We start from the raw sequence: 21,651 nt of genomic DNA, 5'->3' as shown, positions 1-21,651 counted from the left end.
GGGGAGCTGCAGCCCGAACAGCCTGGGGAGGAGCAGGGGGAGGGAGGAGAGGGGGGCAGAGGAGAATACCTGGCATGTCCCGGGGGAAAACTGGGATGTGCGGGCCCCAGTCCTGCCCTCAGCACAGGCAGCACCCTGTGCCTGCAGTGCGACCCCCGTTCCTCAGTTTCCCCCTCCTTCCGCCAGTGCTGCGTGCTGCAAAAGGCTGCGTGAGGAATCCGGCCCCGCGCCCGCAGGCTTTATTTTGGCTCTTTGGGAAGGAAAGCAAGCAGAACGAGCCAGGGGGGCTCTGTCACACGCCCTGCCCGGCGCGGGTGTCACTCCAGCCCCAGCTGGCTCTTCAGGGCCCGCAGCTGGGCCGTGTGGATGTTGCTGCCGCCGCACACCACGAGCACCACGGAGCTCAGCGGGCTCGGCAGCCGCCCCTCGCTCTGCAGCCGCTGCAGCCGCCCCGAGTAGAGCACGGCCAGGGGCGCCCCGCACGCCGGCTCCACCAGCACCCGCTCGTCATCTGCGGGGACCGAGCAGGGCACGTCGGGGCACCCACCGAGTGGCGGCACGCCCGGCGCCCGGACCCCAGCGGCGTGCGTCCCTGTCACCCTCGCTCACCCAGGAACTGCTGCACGGCCCGGACGGCCTCCGCGTCCTGCACCACCTGCGAGAGCACCCGGCACTCCTGGGCGCACTCCAGCGCCCGCGCCGCCACCGTCTTGGCTCCCAGGCACGTGGCCACGCTGCGACAGCGACAGCGGAGGACGGGGCGGTCAAGGCGAGGACACCGCGGCGAGCCCTGCCGGCTCGCTGCACGCCTGGCTGCTCACCTGGTGATGTCGGGCAGGGTGACGAGCCGGCCGGCTTTGAGCGCCTCGTGGAAGCTGTGAGCTCCCAGCGTCTCGGCGGCGATGATGGGGACATCCTGCCAGCCCACCTGCTGCAGGCCGGCCACGACACCGGCCAGCAGACCCCCGCCACCCACCGCCACCACGATGGCGCCCGGTTTGGCCCCCAAAGAGTCCTTCAGCTCCCGGACCAGGCTGGCGTGACCCTCCCTGCAGGGGGAGGGACGGGAGGACGCGGTCTGGGGGCTTCCCTGGGTCCCAGGGACAGGGAGCGGGGGCAGGAGCTGAGCCCTGGCAGCACTCACCACACCAAGGGGTGATCGAAGGGGGGGACCATGGCCCAGCCCTCTGTCTTAGCCAGCTCCTGGGCTCTGCTGTTGGCATCATCCCACACCTGGGTGGGGGCAAGGGGGGAGGTCAGCAGGGCTCCACAAAGCCGTCACAACCCCGGGATGGGTCCCTTGTCCCTGTGGGGCTGGGGGACACCAGAAGGGGTGAGGGTTCCCAGGGTGACTCTGCCGTGATGCTGGGCATGCAGGGGATGCAGGAGGGGGACATTCCGGGATGGGGTTTGCCAAGCACCAACGAGCAGCTGAGGTCAGGCTCAGCCCTCTCTGGACCCCCCAGAGCCCACTTTTGGGGGTACCTTGCCGTAGACCTCGACCGTCGCCCCCAGCTCCTGCAGTTTGCGCACAGGCGTGGGGCCGCTGCTGCTGGGGACCACCACGGTGATGGGCAGCCCCAGCTCCCGGGCTGCGTAGGCAGCTGCCAGACCCGCGTTCCCTCCTGGGCAAAGGGAGGGCTCAGCCAGGGCTCGACCCCCTGCACAACCCCAGATTCCTCAGGAGCATCCCCCCAGCTTGGGATGGGGTTACCTGAGGAGCAGACGAAGTGGCGGCAGCCCTTCTTGGCAGCCTGAAAGGCAGGAGAGAAAGAGGGGAGGGGACCGCTGTGTCCTCCCACTGTGTCCCCCATGAGAGCAGGAGCAGCCCCCTGCACACACCGTGCCCACACTCACATCCTGGCACAGGTGCCCGATGCCCCGGATCTTGAAGGATCCCGAGGGCTGGACGTTCTCCAGCTTCATGAAGACCTTGGTGCCCACAGCCTTGGAGAGGGACAGGCTCTCCAGGACGGGCGAAACGACGTGAAAGGGCTTCTGGCCCCCGACTGGCTGGGCTGCCATGGCCTGACAGCGGATGCTCTGCCAGGGAGAGGCGGTGGAGTCACCAGCTGCTCCCCACGGGTCCGCCCCGAAACCCCGATGCCCACTCGGGGAGGACAGGGAGGGAGGGACAGGGCTCTCCCCGGTGTCCCCTCCCGTCTCTAGGATGCAGCAGCTCTCCCTGGAAGATCCCAGGCTGTGCCACCCCCTCCTCCATCCTCGTGTCCGCAGGTGCCCGTGCGCAGCCTGTCCTGTCCCCGGGCTGGGGATTACCTGCTGTCCCTTGGGATGTGTCTGCTTGTCCTCACCCACCGCCGAGCCTGTGTGACACCAGAGGGACAGGTGACGTCCGAGGGGCCGTGCCGGGGTCCCCAGGTTGCCGCGCTCAGTCACGCAGCCGGGCAAGGGGCAAGGGTCGGATATTGCCCCGGCTGTTCGCTGTTTGCTCAGCCCGGGGCGGGTTTTATGGCCCGTGCTGCTGCCGAGGGAGGCCAGGCACAGCCAGGCTCGCGGCTCTTGACCCTCGGGGACAAACATGTGTGGCCCTGCCAGCCGGGTCCCGGCAGCTCTCACGTGCCCGGGAGACGGGATGTGGGCTCACAGGAGATGGGGGAAGAGGAAAGGCAGCTCAGAAATTATTTTGGGGGCCCTCAAGGGTTTGCACTGTGGATTATCTGGTCTGGACAAAAGCATCTACCAGCAGATTTTAGGATTTTGCCCCTGAAGCCCCGGATGTAGCCAGGGCAGCCTGCACACCCCAAACTCCCAGCCAAAACACCTCTCATTACCTCCAAATGAGCCATCCCACCTCTCTGCTCACCCTGCCAAGCCCCCACCCCGTGGCAGCCCTTGAATCCTCTCCAAGGTCCCATCCCAGGGGGGCTCAGCCCCTCCAGCTGGGTGAGACCCCCAGGATGAGATCCCCCCCGCTCCAGCTGGCCACCCCACGGACAAAGATTCCTTAGAGAGGGGCCATCCCAAGTGACCCAGGCAGAGGCTGGCCCCGACCCAAGGTCCAGCAGCTCCCAGACAAAGCAAGCAGAGCCCCCTCCCTTCCTCTGGGACCCCTCTTTGTCACCCAGCCCTGGTGACACCCCCAGGGTAAAAGTCCTACCTCTGCTCTGAGGGGCTGCTTCTGTCCACGGCAGGCAGGGAGGAGGAGGAGGGTGGGATCTGGAGGAAGGGCCAGCCCTGGCCCGCAGCCCCGCAGCCGCAGGAGGCTCCTCTATTGCTCTGGCCAAGCTGGAACAGCCTGGAAACAGAGGGCACAAGGAGTCCCGAGGGGGGGCCACTCCACTGGGACCAACGCAGGCCAAACAGGGAGCACTGGAAACCCCACGCTGTGCCCAGCTCTGCCCCAGGGCCGGGCACACAGCAGTGAAACCAGAACACGGGAGTTCAGTGCCCTGACCCAAACTGGGCTGCAAAACCCCTCCAGAGCATCACTGCTGGCAGGCAGCGAGCCGGGGAGAGCTCTGGGGCTGCCCTGTTCCTCACGGAGCTGATCTTTGGTGCCAACAAAACATCCCTGCTTCCCACACCACCCCTGAGTTCATCACTGCCCCTCTGCAGAGCCACCCCGCTTTTGGGACACGGGGGCCTGGAAAGGAGGGCAAGGAGGAGGATTTTTAGAATGGGGGCATCAGGGGGGACACAACTCCAGTCCCTCTGGGAGCCTTTGGAGTGACGTCCCCCCACCTCACAGTAGGCAGATACTGCAGCCACGTCCATGAAGGTGGGACAGCAGCAGGAGCTGGAAAGGGGTGCAAGAAGCCTCCCCCAGCTCACAGGGATGAGGCTGGAGACCCCCTTGGGAGGACACCACATTTCAGCTCAGCCCTGGGGTGCTCCAGGGTCCCTTTCCACCCAATACCCACCTCCCTGTGCCTCTTCTGCTCCCCTTTGGCTCCATCCCTGCCGTGAGGAAGGCATGCCAGGCTGTCACCTGGTCACTTCTCTTGGCCAGCATCCCTGGCTGACACTGTGGCAGCAGCTGGGATGGTATTTAACAACCTTTTGTTTGTTTTTCCATGTTTAAGGAAACAAAAAAAGGGAATCAGCAACACTGCAACATTTCCAGCGTGCCCTGTTCCTCCTTGCTGCTCACCTCCCAGCTGACGATCTGTCTGGGGAAACTGAGGCACAGGGAGCCCAAAAGCAGCCCCCCTTCCAGAGTAGCCCACACACCATGGGGACACACAGGCTCTGCCATCCCCAGCTCACCTGCAATCTCTCCCAGCACAGCAGGGTATGGACACCCACCTTCCCCAGGGCACCCATCCCAGCTTTTGGGGTGTCAGCACCCCAACAGCCCAGACCTGCTGCTCCCTCCCACCCACCCACTCCCTGCAGCCCCCAGGGGCCCCCAGCCCCGGTGGGAACCTGGCACCTTCAAAGCGCTGCCGAGTGCAGCTCATTAATCCCCCAGTAATGACCTTGTTATTCCTAACGAGCCAGAGCGGATCAAGGGAGCTGCCTAAGAGGATTTTGCACCGCAGCTTTTGGGGAAGGGGCACGCAGGTGCCAGAGGAAAGGAAGACAAAAGGCATTAGGATGGTCTCCCACTCCTGGGGGGCGAGCAGTGGGGCTCCCCCATTCCACAGCAGAAAACCCTGCACAGCCTGTACCCCAAAAGCCTCAGTGGGCACACGCCCTCCCAGCAGCAGAGAAGCAGCTCACCCTGTTCATGGGGAGGGGGCAAGACCCCTGTGTGAGCCCAACCCTAAGAGAGGCCAGCAGAGAACCTCAGCTGAGAGCAAAGCACAGCCACCAGCACAGAGCACTTTATTATTTACCAAAGCCAAAACAGCTCCCTGCCCTCCTGTTCGCGTTGAGGGCGAGCCCCAGCCTCCCAGGATGCCCCTTCTCCAGGAACAGCCCCCCCAAACCAGGCACCAGCACCCACGGAAGAGCCTGAAGAGCCCAACGGCAGGGAGGGGACACGCTGGGCTTGTGCAGCACAGCCAGGACCCCGAGAGGCAGAAAGAACAGGGGGGGGACCCTGTTACACAGAGCTGAGAGCACTCCCACACCCACAGAGTGGATCTCCCACAGGACAGATGCCCACGGACAGACGGACGGGACCTGCGCCTGCTCAGTCCCAGTGGACCTTGACTGGGGGGAAGGTCCAGAGGTCGGGGTGGCCCATGTGGAGCAGGGAGCTGCAGGGGGACGCGCTCCAGCGGAAGGGCGGCACGTTGTCCCAGGTGGGGCCACTGACTGCCACCAGCCCAAAGGTGGGCACCATGCCCGAGGAAGTGACCTGCAGGTGGGGACACACAGCAGGGCAGCGAGTCAGCACCGGGCACGGGCTGCACAGCTCCAAAAGGAGCCCTGCAGGGCTGCCTGGCTGGCACACCTTCATGTCGATGCCACCGTGGCAGCGCTGGCGCAGGGCGGGGAAGGGGTAGGAGCCATTGGAAGGGTTGAGGTCGGAGCGGGCGGAGATGGCATTCTCAGCGTTCTGAGGGGGGTCACAGCCCCTGCACCGTGACAGGGGGTCCTGCAGGTAGTTGTTGGACCTGCAGAAGAGAGGGGACAGAGCCACGGTGAAGACGTGGAAAAAGCCCACAGATGACAGAAAACTCCTTGGTGGAGTTTCCTCAGGAAATTGCGGGTTTGGAGGCGCCCAGCACACACCGCATCAGGTTGATCATGGAGTCCAGGTCGTGCACCAGCGTCTGGTTCCGGCGGAAGATCTGGGCACGAGGGTTTTTGTCATAGGTGAACCAGTCGCCGTATTTCCTCACCAGCTCCACGTTCCCACTGGCGTTGAAGATCTCCTCGAAGTACCTGGGGTGGGGGAACCCAGCAAGGGGGTGCACCAGGGGGCTGCAAGGGGGAACTGCTGCCCCTCTTTCCAGGGCAGGCCCCAGGGAGGGATGGCACTCACGGCACGTTGTAGCTGGCCCAGTAGCCCTGCTGGTACAGCAGCTTTGTCTGATCAGCCACCACCACCAGGCCCCTGTGCGGGGAGGAAGAGCACTGGTCACAACAGAGGGGGAAAAGTCACTGGGGATAGTGGGGGGCATGCTGCGTGGGGGGAACACACACTGGGGGTCCCCACTGAGGGGTTCCCACCTCAGCCAGAGGTGCTGGGTACCCGTCACCTCAGTACCAGCACTCCCAGAGCCTTTAGCCACAGGCGCCACTGCCCTTTGACCACCCATTGGGCTCGGTATGCACCACCCATTGGGCTTTCCCAAACCCAGAGGGACGGGAGAGGAGGGAGCAGGGGCTCAGGGAAGGAATGGAGCCACTCACGGGATCTGCTCCAGCACTGTCAGCACACCCGGCGCTGGGCTCGCCCTGCCCGGTGTGAAGGCATTGTAGTCCACCACCATCCACTGGTTGTTGTACCTGGCATGGAGAGCAAGGAATTCATCCCACTGGAAGCCTGGGCACCCTCCATCCTGTCCCAAGGATGTGTTAAGTTTTAGCTTTTCTATTTTTCAGATTCTGTGCTGCTTTAGTGTGTAGATCTGAGTTTCATATTGGGGGATGGTGAGCTGTCTTCACAGAGTAGCTAGACAAAACAATTCCTTCTCTATCTAGGGACCAAGGACAAATGTTCCAACTCTCAGGCCCAAGAGCATAAACAACGGTGGACTGAAGAGAGAAAAACAAGAAGGACGGCACTTCATAACATAAAGCTATAACTGGACCATAACTCCAATATGCAAATGGACCAGAACTTATAAAAGTGAGAGACCCTGTGACCGGTCATGTATTTTGTGACCATTTTGCTTCATCCTGGGTGTAGCCCTGGCTGGGCTCTTGTGCTGCCCAAAGCGTATCCATTGAGGCTTTTAAAAAATCCCTACTTTATTCTTTAACCCTGTTCTAGATCAGCCTCCAGAAGGCACACCATCCCTCCAGGACCAATTCCCAGCCCACCCCACTCCACTCACGTGCCGCTGTTGAAGCGTCGGAAGACCGTGGCCCACTCGGGCCCGCTGCGGGCCAGCCTGTTGGCCACGATGTTCCTCAGCCACTCCAGGACGCTGCCCCGGGGCTCCAGGTACTTCCACAGGGCCGGGTTGTTGTTGCCAATGGTGGTTTCCAGCGTGACCTGCGGGGCAAGGAGCGATGGGGAGGGCAGCAGGGCCAGGGGGAGGTCCCTGAAGACCAGAGCCACTCACCAACCCGCTGCTGAGGATGTAGAAGTCATCCATGGAGAAGATGGTGCCGGGGTAGGAGGAGAACACCTGGATGCTCCCAGGGATCTGAGACTTGCCTGGAGGGGGGGATGCAGAGCATCAGGAGCGGGGTGTGAGGTGCAGCCCCCCCAGCCCAGCCCACGCACCGCCGGCCGAGGTGCGGAAGGGCAGCGTGTACTTCTTGACGATGCGCAGCATGGCCTGGTAGGAGCTCCAGGTGTCGTGGGCCACCAGCAGGTCCCGCTGGCCCGGCAGCAGCTTCACCAGGGCTGAGCAGGAGCCCGAGCCCAGCACACGCTGCGGGGAGGAGCGGTTCAGGGCAGACTCCAGGTCCTCCAGGTCACCCCCCAACTGCAGCAGCCTGGGGGGAAGCAATGCGTAAGGTGCCAGGTGAGGGATGCCCCAGGCCTGGAGCTGAGTTGGCTCAGAGCTCTCTGTCTGTCTGTCCATCTCCACCACACCCCAGGGCAGGCATTTGTGCTGGCAGCACCCTGGTAGTGTGAGCAGGGAGGAAAGGGGGAACACAGCAGTGGGGAAACTGAGGCTGGGGCTGTGGGGAGGACCCACCACCCAGCCCATGGGATGGGGAAGAGGACAACCTGCCTTGGCTCTGCTCTGCCTCAGCAGCAGAAGACAAATGTCCAGAAAAAGTGGACAAGGTGGACTGGGAGTAGAACTAGCTGTTTCTGGACAAGCAGGAATGCAAGAACTGTCCCCACAGCACTCCAAACCCTGGGACAGCCCTCCCCCACTCTCCCCCAGCTCAGAGAAGGAGCTTACAGGAAGCCAAAGGGTGCCAGGGTGATCCTGCCCCTGGGGAAGTCGTGGCGCCCGTTGTAGCTGTCCTCCAGCCCCTTCAGCTGCAGCAGGGCCAGGCGCACCTGGGGACAGGGTACAGAGCTGGCACCCCGCTCCTGCGAGGAGGCAGGCTGACAGGTTTTGGGGGACAGGATCCCTCATTCCCCCAGGCGACAGAGCAGATCAGGTGGGTCTCAGTGCCACTGCAGAGGCACAGGTGGAAGTGTCATTGTCAGCAAGGTCATGACTCAGCACCCACAGCTGAGGGTGACAAAGCCACCTCCTGTGCACCCCAACTGCAGCATCAGAGGCTCTGGCGAGGAGAAAGTCACAAGTCACCTCTACTCACCCCAGGAAGGAGGATAACCACGTCCCTGTCATCCCACCTGCAGCAGCTTGGCCAGGACAGCTCGCTGCCCTGTACTATCCTCCGGGTTAAAGGCCCAGGAGGATCCAGGGGGGCTCCCCTGGTGGGGGTTCCCCGTCCTCACCTGGTGCCAGTACTCAGTGTCGTGCCCCTTCTCCATCTGCTCCTCCATCCAGGCCAGGTTAGTCTCCAGGTAGCTGCGCAGCTTCTGGCAGTACTCACTCTCATACTTGAAGGGGCCGCAGTAGCCCACCATGGTGTTCATCCAGTGCATGTACATCAGCTGGGGGACAGGGCCGCGTGTCACCGCCGGGGGACAGCCCGGGAGCCACCAGGGCACACATTCCTGGAGGGCTCTCCCCTTACCTGCTCGGTGACGGCAGCCTCGGCGAGCCCGGCGGCGTAGGCCTGCAGGCTGTCATTGTACGAGGCGTTGGTGGCCACCTCCAGGAAGGCCCAGCTGTGGGGGACACGGGCACGGCGAGTGACGGACACAGCTGGGACCAGGCACCCCACCGACCGCGGCTCCCCCGCGGCGACCCCATCCCCGCTCGGCTCCCAGCGGCCCCGTCCCGTCCCGTCCCGTCGCGCCCGGGTCATACCCGACGTGCGGGATGCGGTCATCGAGGCTGGCCCAGGCGACGGCGGCGGGGGTGGCGGCCGGGGAGGACGCGCAGCCGCTCGGAGCCGGGCTCCAGCAGCACGGAGACATTGCGGGGCACCGGGGACGGGACTGCGCCGGCCGGGACGGCGGAGAGCAGCGGGGACAGCAGCGGGGACAGCAGCGGGGACGGGGACAGCAGCGCAGCCACCAGCAGCGCCCGCGGGGCCGCCATGGCGGGCACACCGAGGGGCGGGGCTAGCGAGAGGCCGCGCCCCATGAGCGCCGGCGCGCGTGGGTGGGCGGGGCTTCATAGTGACCACGCCCCACAACAATCCGTTGTATTAGTGGGGCGGGGCTGGATGGGGCGTGGCGCCAGTGTGGCCACGCCCTCAACGGCGCTGCCGCGCATCGACGGGATGGGCACGATTTGAGGGCGGGGCGTTGTATTGGCCCCGCCCCACACGCCTGCACTATATAAACACCACACAAGGGGCGGGGCCTTGGGGCTTCTGGCGTGGCCACGCCCCCTGGCGCTCCGCGGCCGTGGGGACCCCTGAGAGCCCCCACAGCGCCCGTGTCCCCCGTGCCACCCCACGGCCCCACGTCCATGCCCACGCTCCCATCCCGCCTCTCCCAGCCCCACGCCCACGCGAGATGGGCGCAGGTTCCTTCTCCCCGCCTTCGGGGGACCCCTCGTGTGGACACATTGCGTGGAGCCCTCGTGTGAGCGGCCCGACCCCGGCGTGTCCCCGGCGTGTCCCCGTGCTCGGGGCAGGGGGAACGGACGCGGTGCTGCTGCTTCCCGTGGGCCCCAGGGCCGCGGCAGCCCCGGCCTTGCGCAATTCCCTTCGCCCTCTCCGGGGGGAAGGGCAGAACGCAGCTTGGGGCGAAACGAGCCAGGGTGGGAAATGGATCTTTGAATCCCATGGGTTCTTTGAATCCCATGAGAACCTTGGGGCTCCGACCGTGGGGGCCAACCTCCGCCCCACAAACGGCACGGTGCTTGCACGGGGCACGGCTGAGGCTGCGGTGTCCTGCAGCTGGGGACGCCGGTGCGGACAGGGGTCCCGGCCCCGCTGTGGGGTGTGTGACCGCCGGCACGGGGCCCTGTGCAGCGCCGGGGCTGAGGCTGTCCCGCACGGGACACCGCCCCCGGCCGCGGCGGCGCGGAGCCCGCCCGTTCTCGGGGGTCACGCGTGTGGGGGCTGTGGGTGGGCGCAGCCCGCAGGGTGGCTGTCCCGGCCTCAGCGGGACGGCACGGAGCCGAGAGCCGCGCGTGTGCCCTCTCGGCGGCCAGCCGCGCGGGGAAGCGGCGCTGTCGCTTTAAGGGCGGAGGGTGGCGGCCCCTTTAAGGCGGGGGCCGGCCGGGATCAGCTGCCCGCGCTCGGCTGCGGGGCCGCGGCCGCTCGGTGGGGCCGTGCCGCGAGCGGGATCCCCGGCCACCCCATCCATCCCCCATCCCCTACCGCCCCGGGCTCCCGTCCCCACCCGCCCCGCGGCCTCTCTGTCCTCCCTGCCCCCAGGGTGTCCCCGGGTCCCCCGGTCCTCCGCGGGGTGTGGGTGCCATTCCCCCTCCCTCCCCTCCCTGGGCTGAGCCCCCTCGGCGCGGCTGTGGCGCAGCCTGCCCGCGGGAGGCTCTGCTTTTTATCCGTTTTATTATTTTTAGTATTAATTCTGATTTCCAATTTTAGTATTGATTTTTAACCCTTCCTCGCTCCGCTCGGGGAGCGCGGGATGGGGCTCCGGGGGCAGTCCCCGCTCTGTGGCCCCGGGGAGCGCTGCCGGTGGTAGGTGTCCCCCCGGGGCTGTCCCCGCCAGGGACAGGGCACCATGGGGCACAGGGCCACGGAGCTGGCCGGGGTGCTCAGCCTGCCCAGGACACTGCCAGCCGGGCCCCCGCTGCTGCTGGACGTGGGGCACACGCTCCCTCCCGACCGGGATGCTCTGAGCCACGCACGGGGCATGGATGTAAGTCTGGGGGCTGCGCTGGGATTCGGGGGGGACGCCGGGAGGGATTTGGGTGCTGCTGGGGTGGTGGGGTCCCGTCCCGTCCCTGTTTCCATGTCGCCATCGCAGCAGGGATCTCACCCGGATTTCCTCCGCTGCTGGTTTTCTCCTCCAGAAACCTCTCTGCCTGCCCGGCCGGCGCCTTCCCATGGCCCGGGGCGGGTGTGGGCTGTGTGGGGACAAGGATGGGGTAGGGACAAGGGTTTCCATTTCTGCTGGCCCTGTCACAGCCCTCCACCCACACACGTGTAGCACAGGTGGGGAAACTGAGGCAGGGCTGACAGTGACCTACTAAAGCAGCTCCATGGCAGCGCTTGGGGGCAGTGCGTGATCCGGGTGGCGGTGTCCCCTCAGGGTGCCTGTGGCAGCCCTTAGGGGGGGTGGTGGGTGCTCAGGGGCCCGGCCAAGCATCTTCCCCTCTGCTCCGCAGTGCTGGGAAGTTCGGAAGCACAACAGCTCCGAGTGGTGCCACTTCATCCGGAGCAACCCCGACTGCCAGCTGGATGGGGGCTTCCTCGACTACCTCAATGGGATTTTCTGTGTCTTCCCACCCCGACTGCTGCCCCTGGCTGTCACCCTCTACGTAAGGATAGGAAAGGGTGGTGCTGGGGGGGAACACGTGGTGGGGACCCCAGTGACCTGTGCCACCCCTGACTCCACAGGCTCTCTGGCTCCTGTACCTGTTCATCATCCTCGGTGTGACAGCAGAGAAGTTGTGAGTGGCCCTGCAGAGGAGGGGACTGTCCCCAGTGACCAGGAGCCCCAAGTAGCCCCATCACCTCTCTGTGTCTCCTTTTCTGCCCTTCCAGCTTCTGCCCCAATTTATCAGCCATCTCCACCAACCTGAAGCTGTCCCACAACGTGGCAGTATCCTTGGCAAATCACAAGGGCCTCAGGCAGGAAGGATGTGGGGACAGGGCAGGGGAGGTGGCTGTGGCAGGGTCACTTTGTGTCCCCCTCGGCACCGTTCCAGGGGAAACCCATTGGGGGGTTACAGTGGGACAAGTGGTCATGTGCTGGCACGGGACAGAGGTGCACAGCACCCCTGTCCTCACGGGGAGGAGGACACCAGGTCTTTTCCTTGACGTCCTCTCTCCATGGTGTCACCTTCCTGGCCTTTGGAAATGGGGCACCTGATGTGTTCAGTGCTGTGGTGGCTTTCTCTGACCCCCGGACAGCGGGGCTGGCCATCGGGGCCATCTTTGGTAAGGGAGCCCCAGTGCCACGTTCTCATAGGGTGATATTTTGGGGCTGTGGGATGTTCCCATGTCCCGAGAGAGTCCCCCTGTGTTGGCAGGTGCCGGTGTGTTTGTGACCACGGTGGTGGCCGGGGGCATCGCCCTGGTCAAGCCCTTCATGGCCGCCTCCAGGCCCTTCCTCAGGGATGTCATCTTCTACATGGTGGCCGTTTTCCTCACCTTTGTGGTCCTCTACTTGGGCAGGATCAGGCTGGGAGAGGCTCTGGGTGAGCGCTGTGGGAGGTGGGCACTGTGAGAGCAGCCTGGGGGTGCCGTGACCCCCCCTCACCCCCCCATCTCAGGTTACCTGGGGCTCTATGTGTTCTACGTGCTCACCGTGGTGCTCTGCACCTGGATCCACCGGCGGCAGCGCGGGGACGGGCTGGCCCCTCCCGGAGCCTGGGAGCCAGGTAAGGGCTGCCCAGCTGGGATGGGACCCCTGGGCTGTTGGGGTGCCCTTCCAGTGCCCCTGCCCGCTCCTCTTCCCTGCAGAGATGCCAACAGATGTGGAGGAGCCGGAGCCCTCAGGCACAAGCAGTGGGGACTATGGTACGTTGTTGTTCCCTGTAGGCTCAGGGCTGGCTCTGCTCCGTCCTCGGGGGTCCCAGAGCCCCCCAGGCTACTGCAGGTGTGACAGCCCATGGGGCAGGGGGAGCTCCCTGGGGACACACAGGGAACCCACCACCCCACTCAGTGCCCATGGCCCCTCGCAGGGGAGGAGTACCGGCCCCTGCTGCCCTCCCGGGAGAGCTCCCTGCGCATTCTCACCTCGGCCCTCAGCCCCCTGGACTACCGCAAGTGGAGGAGGAAGCCCTGGTACTGGCGGCTCTTCAAGACCTTCAAGGTGAGTAGGGGGCAACAGGAGCCAGGAGAAGCCCCCCAGGGGGCATCCCCCTCCCTGTGGGCCCCTGGGGCTCTGTTCCCCCGGGCTTTGCAGTGGGGAGGGTGGGACAGGGGCAGTGGGGTTGGGAGCAGGTCATGGGGCACCTCGCAGGGTGTCCCAGATGGGTGTCCCCGTGCCAGGTGCCCGTGGAACTGGTGCTGCTGCTCACCGTTCCTGTTGTGGACCCCGACAAGGATGACCTGAACTGGAAGAGACCCCTCAACTGCCTGCACATCCTCACCAGCCCCCTGCTCTGTGTCCTCACCCTGAAGTCAGGCGCCTGTAAGAGCTTGGGGCAGTACCAGCTTGCAGAAGGGGACAGGACTGAGCTGGCCACCAAAGCCCTGGGGACTGCAGGACCTATCAGGGCTGGCTCCCCATTGTGAGGAGGAGGGATGGGTAGGGAAGAGACGAGCTGTATTTGCAGCTGGTTTGCAGCTGGATACACTCTCACAAGGCTGGGGGGCTTGGGCCCCCCAGCATCCAGGTCCTGGGGGGAAAATGGAGCAGGCCTGGCCTGCCTGGGGAAACTGAGGCACAGAGGGGAGCAGCTCTGTGAGGACGGAGGGTAGAGGTGGCCTTAGCTGACAAGGCTTTACCTCCCCCTCAAGCCTGGTAAGATCCTGTCCCAGCCTCTCTGTCCCTCCTCTCCCCACCGTGTACAGATGGGCTTTACCAGATCCAGGGCATCTTCCCAGTCTGGGCACTGGTCACACTGGTTGCCTCTGCCCTGGCCCTCATCATCTTCATCACCACAAGCAATGAGGAGCCACCCAAGTATCACTGTGTAAGGTGTCCCCCAGCCCTGAACACCCACCAGGGACCCGCACAGTCTGCTCCACACTGGGCTGGAGCTCCTGGGGCAGAGCAGGAAGCTGGAGCTCTCCCAGGTCCCAGTGTCCCAGGAGGGATGCCAGGAGGTGTGCAGGGTCCCGTGGGATGCACACAGGGACCAGCTTGCTCCTCTCCCTGTCAGGTGTTTGCCTTCCTTGGGTTTTTGGCTAGTGCCATGTGGATCAACGCCGCGGCCACGGAGCTGGTGAACATCCTGCGCACCCTGGGCATCGTCTTCCAGCTCAGCAACACCGTGCTGGGCCTCACACTGCTGGCCTGGGGCAACAGCATCGGAGGTGAGGGCTCTGCGCTCCCAGTGCCCCCCTGGCACACGCTGGGGTCCCCCTGCCATGCCCAAGGTCTCCTTTTGTCCCTCCACAGACACCTTCTCCGACCTCACCATGGCCCGGCAGGGCTATCCCCGCATGGCCTTCTCCGCCTGCTTCGGGGGCATCATCTTCAGTATCCTGTGCATGCCAGGGCCAGGCTGCTGGCACGTGGGGCACGAGCTGCCCGAGTTTCCCTGACTACGGCCCTGGGAGAGCCCTTTGTGCTGTGGGATCCTTGGGGAGGAGCTGGGATCTATCCCAGAGTCCTTCCAAGGCTGGCAAAGCCTGCAGTGTTCCCACAGTGCAAGGGGACGCTGAGGGATTCGGGAGGAGCAGGGACACAGCCAGCAGCACCCCACTGTCCCCACAGCTGCCCCAGCCCCAGCTGGGCGGGAGTTTGGGCTGGAGCATGGCAAATTTGGGATTTGCCAAAGGGAAGGAGGGGAGGGGGCTGTGCCTCAGGTGGGTTTTGGGTGAAGCCTCTCCTTGAGTGCTCAGGGCAGCAAGAACTCTTCAGCCATGCAGGAAGGAGGAGGATGGGGGCAGAGGGATGGGCTCAGTGCTATTGCCCCCTCGAGCTCTCCTGTGCTGTGTGTCCATCCTGAACGTGCTCCAGACATCCTGGTCGGCGTGGGGCTGGGCTGCCTGCTGCAGATGACCAGCAGCCAGCCACTGGTGAAGGTAAGGCCGTGGTGACACGGTGACACAGACCAGGCTGGCAGCAGGACCCGTTGTCACCCCACATCACCCTCTTCTCCCCACAGCTGGAGCCTGACAGCCCCCTGGTGTGGGTGCTGGCCGGGGCCCTGGGGCTGAGCCTGGTGTTCTCCTTCGTGACGGTGCCGGCACAGTGCTTCCAGCTGGGACAGGCCTATGGCGTCTGCCTCATCGCCTACTACCTGCTGTTCCTGTGCGTGGCCCTGCTCACTGAGTTCAGGGTCATCCATTTCTCCACCCCCTGAACGGCCCCGGGAGCTCCAGCCCCGGAGCTTGCTCTGCCTCCCCACGCAGCGGGGTCTGGCTGTGCCCGCCCCTGTCCCTGCCAGGGGGACAAGGGCACCTCGCCCTCACCGTACTGCTGGAGGTGCCAGCCCAGCCCCAGGCCCCTGCTGTCCTTTGGGGAAGGAGCTGTCAGAGCCCACATCCTCTCCTCGCTCTCTTTAGTCCGTGTAATTTAGGGAACTGAGGGCAGGAGCAGCATCAAAACCTCAGCTCTGTCAGGGGCAGGAGCAGGGGCTGGGGAAGCTCCAGCTCAGGGACACAGCAGGGGAGGTTCTGCCTTCTCAGCTGCACACTGTGCTCTGGGACAGAGCTGGGACAGTTGTGCTGCACAGGGTGGCACTGCCACGGCCCAGGCACACATCTGTCCTTGGGAAGGACTATCCTGTTGGCACCATGGGCTGGAACAGCAGACAGGGCACAGCCAGACAGGGTTAAGGGGACACAGTGCTCCAGGGACGCACCGGGTTTAGTGCCAGCAAAGCCTGAGGGAAAAACAAACACCAAACCAAGGGAGGCAGGTTTTTCCCGTTTTTTTTGGTAGTGTTTTTCAACCTGAGTTTCAGATCCTACTTTTCTTCTCTTCCTGGGGTGGGCAGAGCTGTAGGAAAGGACTTGGAGGTTTCCACACACAGTGTTGACCTCTGGCAGGACTAGATTTAGGCACTGTAAAAAATTGCAATTAAAAAAAACCACAAACACAAACCCAACCTTGACTTTTGCCTGCTGCAAGGGCCGTTCCTCCTGCTCTGTGCTGGTCTGACTCAGCCCTTACTCAGCACAGAGCCTTTGGGGTGAGAGGGAACAGCCAGGCTGAGGACCTGGGACACGCAGAGCTGTTTTTCCTGAGGGAATGGGGAAGTGGTTTGCAGTAGCTGATGGCCCGAGAGCAGTCATGTGCGGTCACACTGGGAACGGGGTCAGCACGGCTCAGTCCTGGGGACAGGGAATCCTGCAGGACCCACAGTGCCAGGACAATGGAGGGGTGGGCTGGTGTTCTGCTCCCAGCTGGAGGGTCCACAGGACACAGGCTGGAACAAAGGGACACCCCCACCCCTGCCCCACAGAAGAGGGGAGTGTTGAGCAAACACCACAACTGTCAGATCTGGATCCTCCTCCTTTCCTCCTGGGCCTGGAGCATTTCTCCTTTTTGTAACAGATACCAGCAGCTTTCACAAAAAAATAACCTCCCTGTGCCCACAGCCATTGGCTCTGCCCCGATCTTGCTCTGGCAGCTGCCAGAACCATCCAGGACACAACGCCCACTTCCTGCCACAGGCAGGGCTAAGGCAATCCAAGCCCTGGCACATGTCCCAGGACAGACGTGCAGGGTCAAACACCCCTTGTGGCCTCAACACTGCACCAGGGCAGGCTTAGAAAACCTAACTTTGAAAGAGTTATCTTGATGTTTAGGGAAAAAGCCAGCAGGGGGAAGGCAATAGGGAAGGCAGGCTTTGTAATGTCACGGAACAGGAATGTGGAGCAGCTTGGTGGGGCATGCACGCAAAATATTCCCAACACGAGCACTTGCCACCGGAGAGGGCAGGCAGGCTTCTCTTCAAACACTGGAAATGCTCCAGCTTGGCCAAACCCACCTCTGGCATAACAGGGGAAGGAGGAAAGGAAGCCTTTACGAAGCTGAGGATGCTCTTTATTAGTGCGCCTGAAAAAAATCTAGAGAACGTCTGACAGACACATCCATAAAATTGGGTTTTTTATAAACAAAACGCCAGCATACAAAATCCTGCAGTGCTTCCTCCCGTGCTCCCTACAAAATGATTGTCTCCATTGTCAGTCTGTGTGTGGGGGGAGGGAGAGGAGGATAAATAGAAGGGGATGCCCCGTACTCAAACTTTGTTTCCTTCCAAAGTCATATAGAAGAAGCAAACTGCTGCTGCCCTCCTTGGTTATACAAAAATAAGGAACACAGCGGGTATGTGGGGGAGGATCAACACCTTGGAGTCAGTACCCTGACCCCCAACCCTCCAGGGAGCCCTTTATTGCATGATCAGCCCTCAGAGCCTTCCTCAACACAGCTTAAAGCCACAGCTCCTTTCACACCCAGAAAACACCCCCCAAAGGAAAAAAAAAGTCACTGATAGCCCTGCCAGGATAAATCAGCTGTAGGGGAATGTGGAGATTAACCACAGCCACATTTTTTTCCCCACTAACCTTCATAATACTCATTCATTCTGCCCACAACTTAAAGCACAATAAACACCATCTCCTGCAGCCCCAGGACTAATCTGGATAAACCTCCCAGGCTGCGGCTCCACACACAGCAACTGCAAGAGCAACAACTGCACTGCTCCTTAATTTGTGGTTGAATTTATGGTTTGGAAAACAGCCCTTTAAGGTCCTTCATGGGTCAGCTCAGAAGTAGTTTCATACCTGCAAGTATCCAGAAAGGAAACAAAGAGTTGCAGTGAGGCACCCAGGGAGTTGGGCAAGGGTTGGGAGCAGTCACTGGTGTGTGTGTGCTGCTCTTCCACTCCTTCCAAGTGCTCCCACCGTGCCATGGAGGGAGAGATTTCCAGAAGCAGCTCTGTCTTGCCCGCCCCTGAAACTCTCACCCACCCAGGAAATGCTCCTGAGCCGCCCAGGTGGGATCAGCCCTCTCCTGCTGTCCTCGTGGCACGAGGTGAGGCCACCAAGGAAAGACAGGCATGTGGGACAAAGAGGATGGGGACACACATCTCCCACTGCTGGTGCACCCGGAGAAGGGGGAAGCCTCCTCAGGAAGCTCCACTCTTAGTCTGAAGCTGAGGAGAGATTAAAGAGCAAGAGGTGAAGGAACCTCCCAGCTGCAAGGGACTTCCAGCCCTCAGAACTTCCTGTGCTGACAGGGAAAAGAGGGACTTGGAGAGACAGGTTCAAAGGATGACACAACTGCCACAATCCCACAAATATGGCAGAGCTCAGAGCTGGCAAGGGATCCCTTTCCCTCCTTCCTCCTCATCCCTCAGCTCTCAGGTGCAGGAAAGGTGAGAAGAATTCTTGTCTTCCATGTTCCTCCTGCATCCAAAACCCATGGGAACAGGAGAGCTCTTCAGTGGATCTTCCCAACACCCACCTGAGCTGACCTTTTACAGCCTGAGAAACATTCCTGCAAGGGAGGAGCCCCACTCTGTGCTGGGACTTGCTCGGCTGGAATGAGGACTGACCAGCAGGACCATGTGATGCCCAGGAACTCTGCTTAACCCAGAGCCAGGCAGAAAAAAGCCAGACTTGGAGCTGCAAAACCTTCCACTCTTCTTCCCAGTCACTGATCCCAGCTAAGGACCAGCCACGGAGGTTTCACAGAGCAGGTGGCCAAGTGGCAGAGCCCCACAGCCATGTCACAGCAGAATCCCCCTCCCTGAGCAGAGACAGGAGCTCTGGGGCTTGCAGAGGTGACCCCAAGCCCAGGCAGTGCCACGGGCAGGACTGACCAGCAGTGATGCAGAGACAGAGTCCCCAAAGCCCTGCCCCACCTATGGCCATAGCATAATGGGGTGCTGGCCCTCAGTTCTGCCTCAGAACTACTCGGGGACAGCAAAATGCAGTAATCAGAGCTGGAGCTACTACAGGAGTGCATCAAGGTGTGCCAAAAAGGAGGGGGAGGGCAGGCTGCCCTTCCAAAAGTGCTGAGATTTCACATCACCTCCCCTTTCTTTGCATAAGAAAGGTGGAGCAGAAACAAAAACTCACTCCCTGATCTTTTGTCCCTAGGTTAATGGTACCCTTTGAGCAGGGATCTTCCAAAAGGGCTGAAGTTTTACTGTTAAGCAGGTGACTTCAGCGAATTCCCTGCTGTTAATGGATTACACATCCCTTTCCCCAAGGTCTGTTAGTGCTAAGACAAACAGCAGCAGCTGGAGCCTGGGAAGGGGCTCAGAGGGACACGGGCTCTGCTCTGCCCAGATGTGCTGAACGTGGGCATCACACTCAATCTGTGTGCAGCAGCCTTCCCCTGAGCCCCCTGGGCCTCTGGCTTCTCAGCAACCACTGCTGGGGGCAAGATTTGATCCCTACACTGGTACACTGACAGATCTATATACACCCTCCCAAAATCAGGCTGGGGAGGAATACTCTAGGTTATTGCATAGAAGGTGGCTGCGTTAGCTCGGCCTAAATGACAGTCTGGGAGCGCTGCCGGAGGCTCAGGGGCTTCAGAGAGCTGCTGGAAGCAGATGCAGGCTCTTGCACTGGTGTCTGAGACTCCTCTTTCCTGGAGTGCTCCTCATACCATTCCTGCAGCAGGGAAGTAAACAGGCAGGGATCAGGCTGTGCCCCACACACCCCAAAAGGGCAGAGCCTGCTGTCACTGCCATGTGAGGACACGTTTTTTCAGGCACAGAGGGCTCTTCCCAAAGCCCTAGGTACAGCCTAACCTCCTGGAACAACCCAGCATGCCTGTGCTGGAGGCACTGAGACCTTGCCAGCCACAGCCCAAGGAAACTGCCCACCCTCAGGATGTCCCTCTTGAACACCCAGTGCTTGAGGATGGCTGCTCCCATGATGTCTGGGTCTTGCAGAGCAGCTCCTGGTGCTGAGCAGCACCCAGGGCGTGCCAGGATGTCACACCCCTCAGTTACAGACCAAGCAGAACACACAGGAAGTTTCTCTGCAGGTGGCCCAGCCCCATGGTAAATAATGTGCATTTTCCTTAGGGGGACTCAAGACTCATCCCAGTCTGTCTGCTCTGGGGACAAAGGACAGATTCAAATGGTTACAAGATTAATTTTTTCAGCACTAATCATTACATTAGCCCATGACCTTCAACTACCTTTGGCAGTGACCAAACCCATGGCAGAAAGCTCCTGACCATGAGTGGCACTGGCAGGAAGGTGCTAAAAATCCAGGGAATCTGCTGATTTACTTGTCTCCCATCTTGCTCAGCCTGCCTGGGACAAGCCAGCCTTGGTTTCTTGTGTCAGACAGACACACCTAAGCTCAAACACAACCACATTCCAGAGGTTTAAGAGCTCTGTGCTCAGCAGCCAAGCCCCAGGCAGCACCAAACTGTGCTCACAGCCCCAGCAGACACCTGGGGAGCCCAGGGCAGCTCAGCAAAGCAGGAGTGCCTGTGCTCACCCCCAGTGTGGGTGCTGTGACTGGCCTGACACAGCTGCACCCACTGAGGAGCTCTGATGTGCTCTGTGGTTTAACAAGCCCCTGGGCTCAGAGGAAAGCAGTCCCCAGTGTTTGAAAGGATGGGTTGATATTCCAGGGCATGCTCTCACCGCTGACTTGCTGGCAGCTCCAGCTGAGGCCCACATACCTGTATCTCCTCCTCATACATCTTCATACTCAGGTCACTCTTGGTCCTTGACCTGCGTCCCAGAAACACTGTTGACATTTGCTAGAGAGTTGGGGCAAGGAGGAGGAAAGACCAAAAAAGACATTCATCACTCACTGAGCAGCTGGAGCTTCAAGCATCCTTCCTGTGGACACCCATCACCCACTGATGAGCTCAGACCACCCCCAGGCTCCTTCTGTTGTCACCTGAGAGGCTGCAGCACCTGCCCTGTGCCATGGTGACACAGGGTACAATGGCCATTGTTAAAACAACCACTTCAGCTCTTCCCAGATGCATGAGGCAACAGTTCTGAGACAAGAGCTCATTTTCCCAATTCAGAATGTTTTAGAATGGAAGCATAAGCAGTGCCCTGGAGAAAGGCAGGATCAGGAATCAATGCCATCATGCTGCTGCATAATGCTCCAGGACTGTCCAAGCCCCAGTGCCCTCTGATGGCACAGAGAGACGAGAATCACGACAGAGTGGCTTCCTTAGAGGAAAAATAAATAGGCTTTTTTTTCCAGTCAGCACGGGGCCCAGACAGCTCTTAGGGAAGTTTTCAGGCAGTAGGGACCAGACTTTGTCAAGGCTATGCAGGGAGCAGCTGCTGCTTTTCCAGGGCAGCAAAATTCTGTGATGCTGCAGAGTCCCTCCAGCAGCTCAGCCCTGAACACTACACAGGCAGGTGGATCTTCTTCCTCCACACAGGCAAAGTGGCCCTGGCACACCTCCCTCTCCTGCAGGTGAGAACTCCCAGGGTTTCCTCTTACCCCATATTTGTCCATCTGTAACACGATCTTCTGCAGCTGAGCTGTTTCAGTGGCAGCTGAAGTCCTCTTGTACAGCTCAATTATGCCAATCACCTCCTCCTTGGAGATCTCCTTCTCCAGAACAATGCCGTTATCTTCTGGAGAGGCAAGAAACAGAAAGAGGGGAAGAAAAAGTCACCAAGATGAGCATTGCTTCAACAGCTGCTACCATAACCCTGGAAGGCAAAGCCTAAAGCACACAGGACCAAGCCAGAGGTCAGGTACAGTCTGTACCTGCTTTTGTGACTAGAACATGGGTATGTTCAACCCCCAACAAGGCAGGGAGAAAATTAACTAGTGAGAAGGACCAGCAAACCTTCTGACTCAAACTATTCTCAT

General features: G+C 61.4%; 4 protein-coding genes across 8 annotated transcripts in view; 1 reads left to right on the top strand and 3 right to left on the bottom strand.

Annotated features, from left to right (window-relative positions):
- Window positions 1-210: 210 nt before the first annotated feature.
- LOC119707622 (serine dehydratase-like) lies at window positions 211-4,274 on the bottom strand. Of its 2 annotated transcripts, XM_038152877.1 has the most exons (10): window positions 3,882-4,274; window positions 3,119-3,256; window positions 2,278-2,324; window positions 1,858-2,043; window positions 1,715-1,754; window positions 1,486-1,625; window positions 1,145-1,233; window positions 822-1,049; window positions 610-734; window positions 211-511 (listed from the first exon to the last, which is right to left on the bottom strand). In XM_038152877.1, exons 1-10 carry the CDS (start codon window positions 3,934-3,936, stop codon window positions 318-320), a joined length of 1,242 nt encoding a protein of 413 aa, XP_038008805.1. In that variant the 5' UTR covers window positions 3,937-4,274; the 3' UTR covers window positions 211-317. The 2 variants fall into 2 exon arrangements, with proteins under 2 accessions (XP_038008805.1, XP_038008804.1); XM_038152876.1 differs by lacking the exons at window positions 3,119-3,256; window positions 3,882-4,274 and having other exon boundaries at window positions 2,278-2,779.
- A 480-nt stretch (window positions 4,275-4,754) lies between these two features.
- Window positions 4,755-9,178, bottom strand: PLBD2 (phospholipase B domain containing 2). Its single transcript, XM_038152327.1, is given in 13 exon segments — window positions 4,755-5,266; window positions 5,363-5,525; window positions 5,644-5,796; window positions 5,897-5,968; window positions 6,268-6,363; window positions 6,915-7,075; window positions 7,146-7,240; window positions 7,310-7,524; window positions 7,944-8,044; window positions 8,453-8,611; window positions 8,695-8,788; window positions 8,931-8,980; window positions 8,982-9,178. Coding segments are annotated over 13 exon segments (1,710 nt in total). The 5' UTR covers window positions 9,165-9,178; the 3' UTR covers window positions 4,755-5,098.
- Window positions 9,179-10,416: 1,238 nt separating this feature from the next.
- On the top strand, window positions 10,417-15,938 carry SLC8B1 (solute carrier family 8 member B1). Its single transcript, XM_038152228.1, has 15 exons — window positions 10,417-10,900; window positions 11,370-11,522; window positions 11,602-11,654; window positions 11,749-11,806; window positions 12,039-12,144; window positions 12,237-12,404; window positions 12,480-12,587; window positions 12,670-12,726; window positions 12,891-13,021; window positions 13,201-13,342; window positions 13,726-13,847; window positions 14,037-14,190; window positions 14,276-14,356; window positions 14,840-14,904; window positions 14,988-15,938. The coding sequence occupies exons 1-15, from the start codon at window positions 10,763-10,765 to the stop codon at window positions 15,183-15,185; spliced, it is 1,734 nt and encodes a 577-aa protein (XP_038008156.1). The 5' UTR covers window positions 10,417-10,762; the 3' UTR covers window positions 15,186-15,938.
- A 910-nt stretch (window positions 15,939-16,848) lies between these two features.
- TPCN1 (two pore segment channel 1) overlaps window positions 16,849-21,651 on the bottom strand; it is a 41,955-nt gene continuing 37,152 nt past the window's right edge. For 2 of the 4 annotated variants that reach the window (XM_038152226.1, XM_038152227.1), the window contains exons 24-26: window positions 21,274-21,410; window positions 20,486-20,566; window positions 16,849-19,455 (exon numbers count right to left, since the gene is read on the bottom strand). In XM_038152226.1, the coding sequence (XP_038008154.1) occupies window positions 19,333-19,455; window positions 20,486-20,566; window positions 21,274-21,410 (341 nt within the window). In that variant the 3' untranslated portion in view covers window positions 16,849-19,332. The remainder of the gene's footprint in view (window positions 19,456-20,485; window positions 20,567-21,273; window positions 21,411-21,651) is intronic. The other 2 variants (XM_038152225.1, XM_038152224.1) reach the window with 1 other exon arrangement.

The sequence above is a fragment of the Motacilla alba genome, chromosome 15 (genome assembly GCF_015832195.1).
Source record: "Motacilla alba alba isolate MOTALB_02 chromosome 15, Motacilla_alba_V1.0_pri, whole genome shotgun sequence".
In the NCBI taxonomy this organism is placed as follows: Eukaryota; Metazoa; Chordata; class Aves; order Passeriformes; family Motacillidae; genus Motacilla; species Motacilla alba.
This window is presented reverse-complemented; position numbering and strand designations above follow the sequence as displayed.

Bases quoted from the DNA above. Each gene is read 5' to 3' on its own strand.
- LOC119707622 (XM_038152876.1), bottom strand. From the start codon at position 2,541: ATGTTTGTCCCCGAGGGTCAAGAGCCGCGAGCCTGGCTGTGCCTGGCC. The intron at 2,044-2,277 runs GTAATCCCCAGC...TCTCCCTGGCAG, and splicing joins CACATCCCAAGGGACAGCAG to AGCATCCGCTGTCAGGCCAT. The intron at 1,050-1,144 runs GTGAGTGCTGCC...CTCCCCCTGCAG, and splicing joins TTCGATCACCCCTTGGTGTG to GGAGGGTCACGCCAGCCTGG.
- SLC8B1 (XM_038152228.1), top strand. From the start codon at position 10,763: ATGGGGCACAGGGCCACGGAGCTGGCCGGGGTGCTCAGCCTGCCCAGG. The intron at 13,343-13,725 runs GTAAGAGCTTGG...CACCGTGTACAG, and splicing joins CACCCTGAAGTCAGGCGCCT to ATGGGCTTTACCAGATCCAG. The intron at 14,357-14,839 runs GTATCCTGTGCA...AACGTGCTCCAG, and splicing joins CTTCGGGGGCATCATCTTCA to ACATCCTGGTCGGCGTGGGG.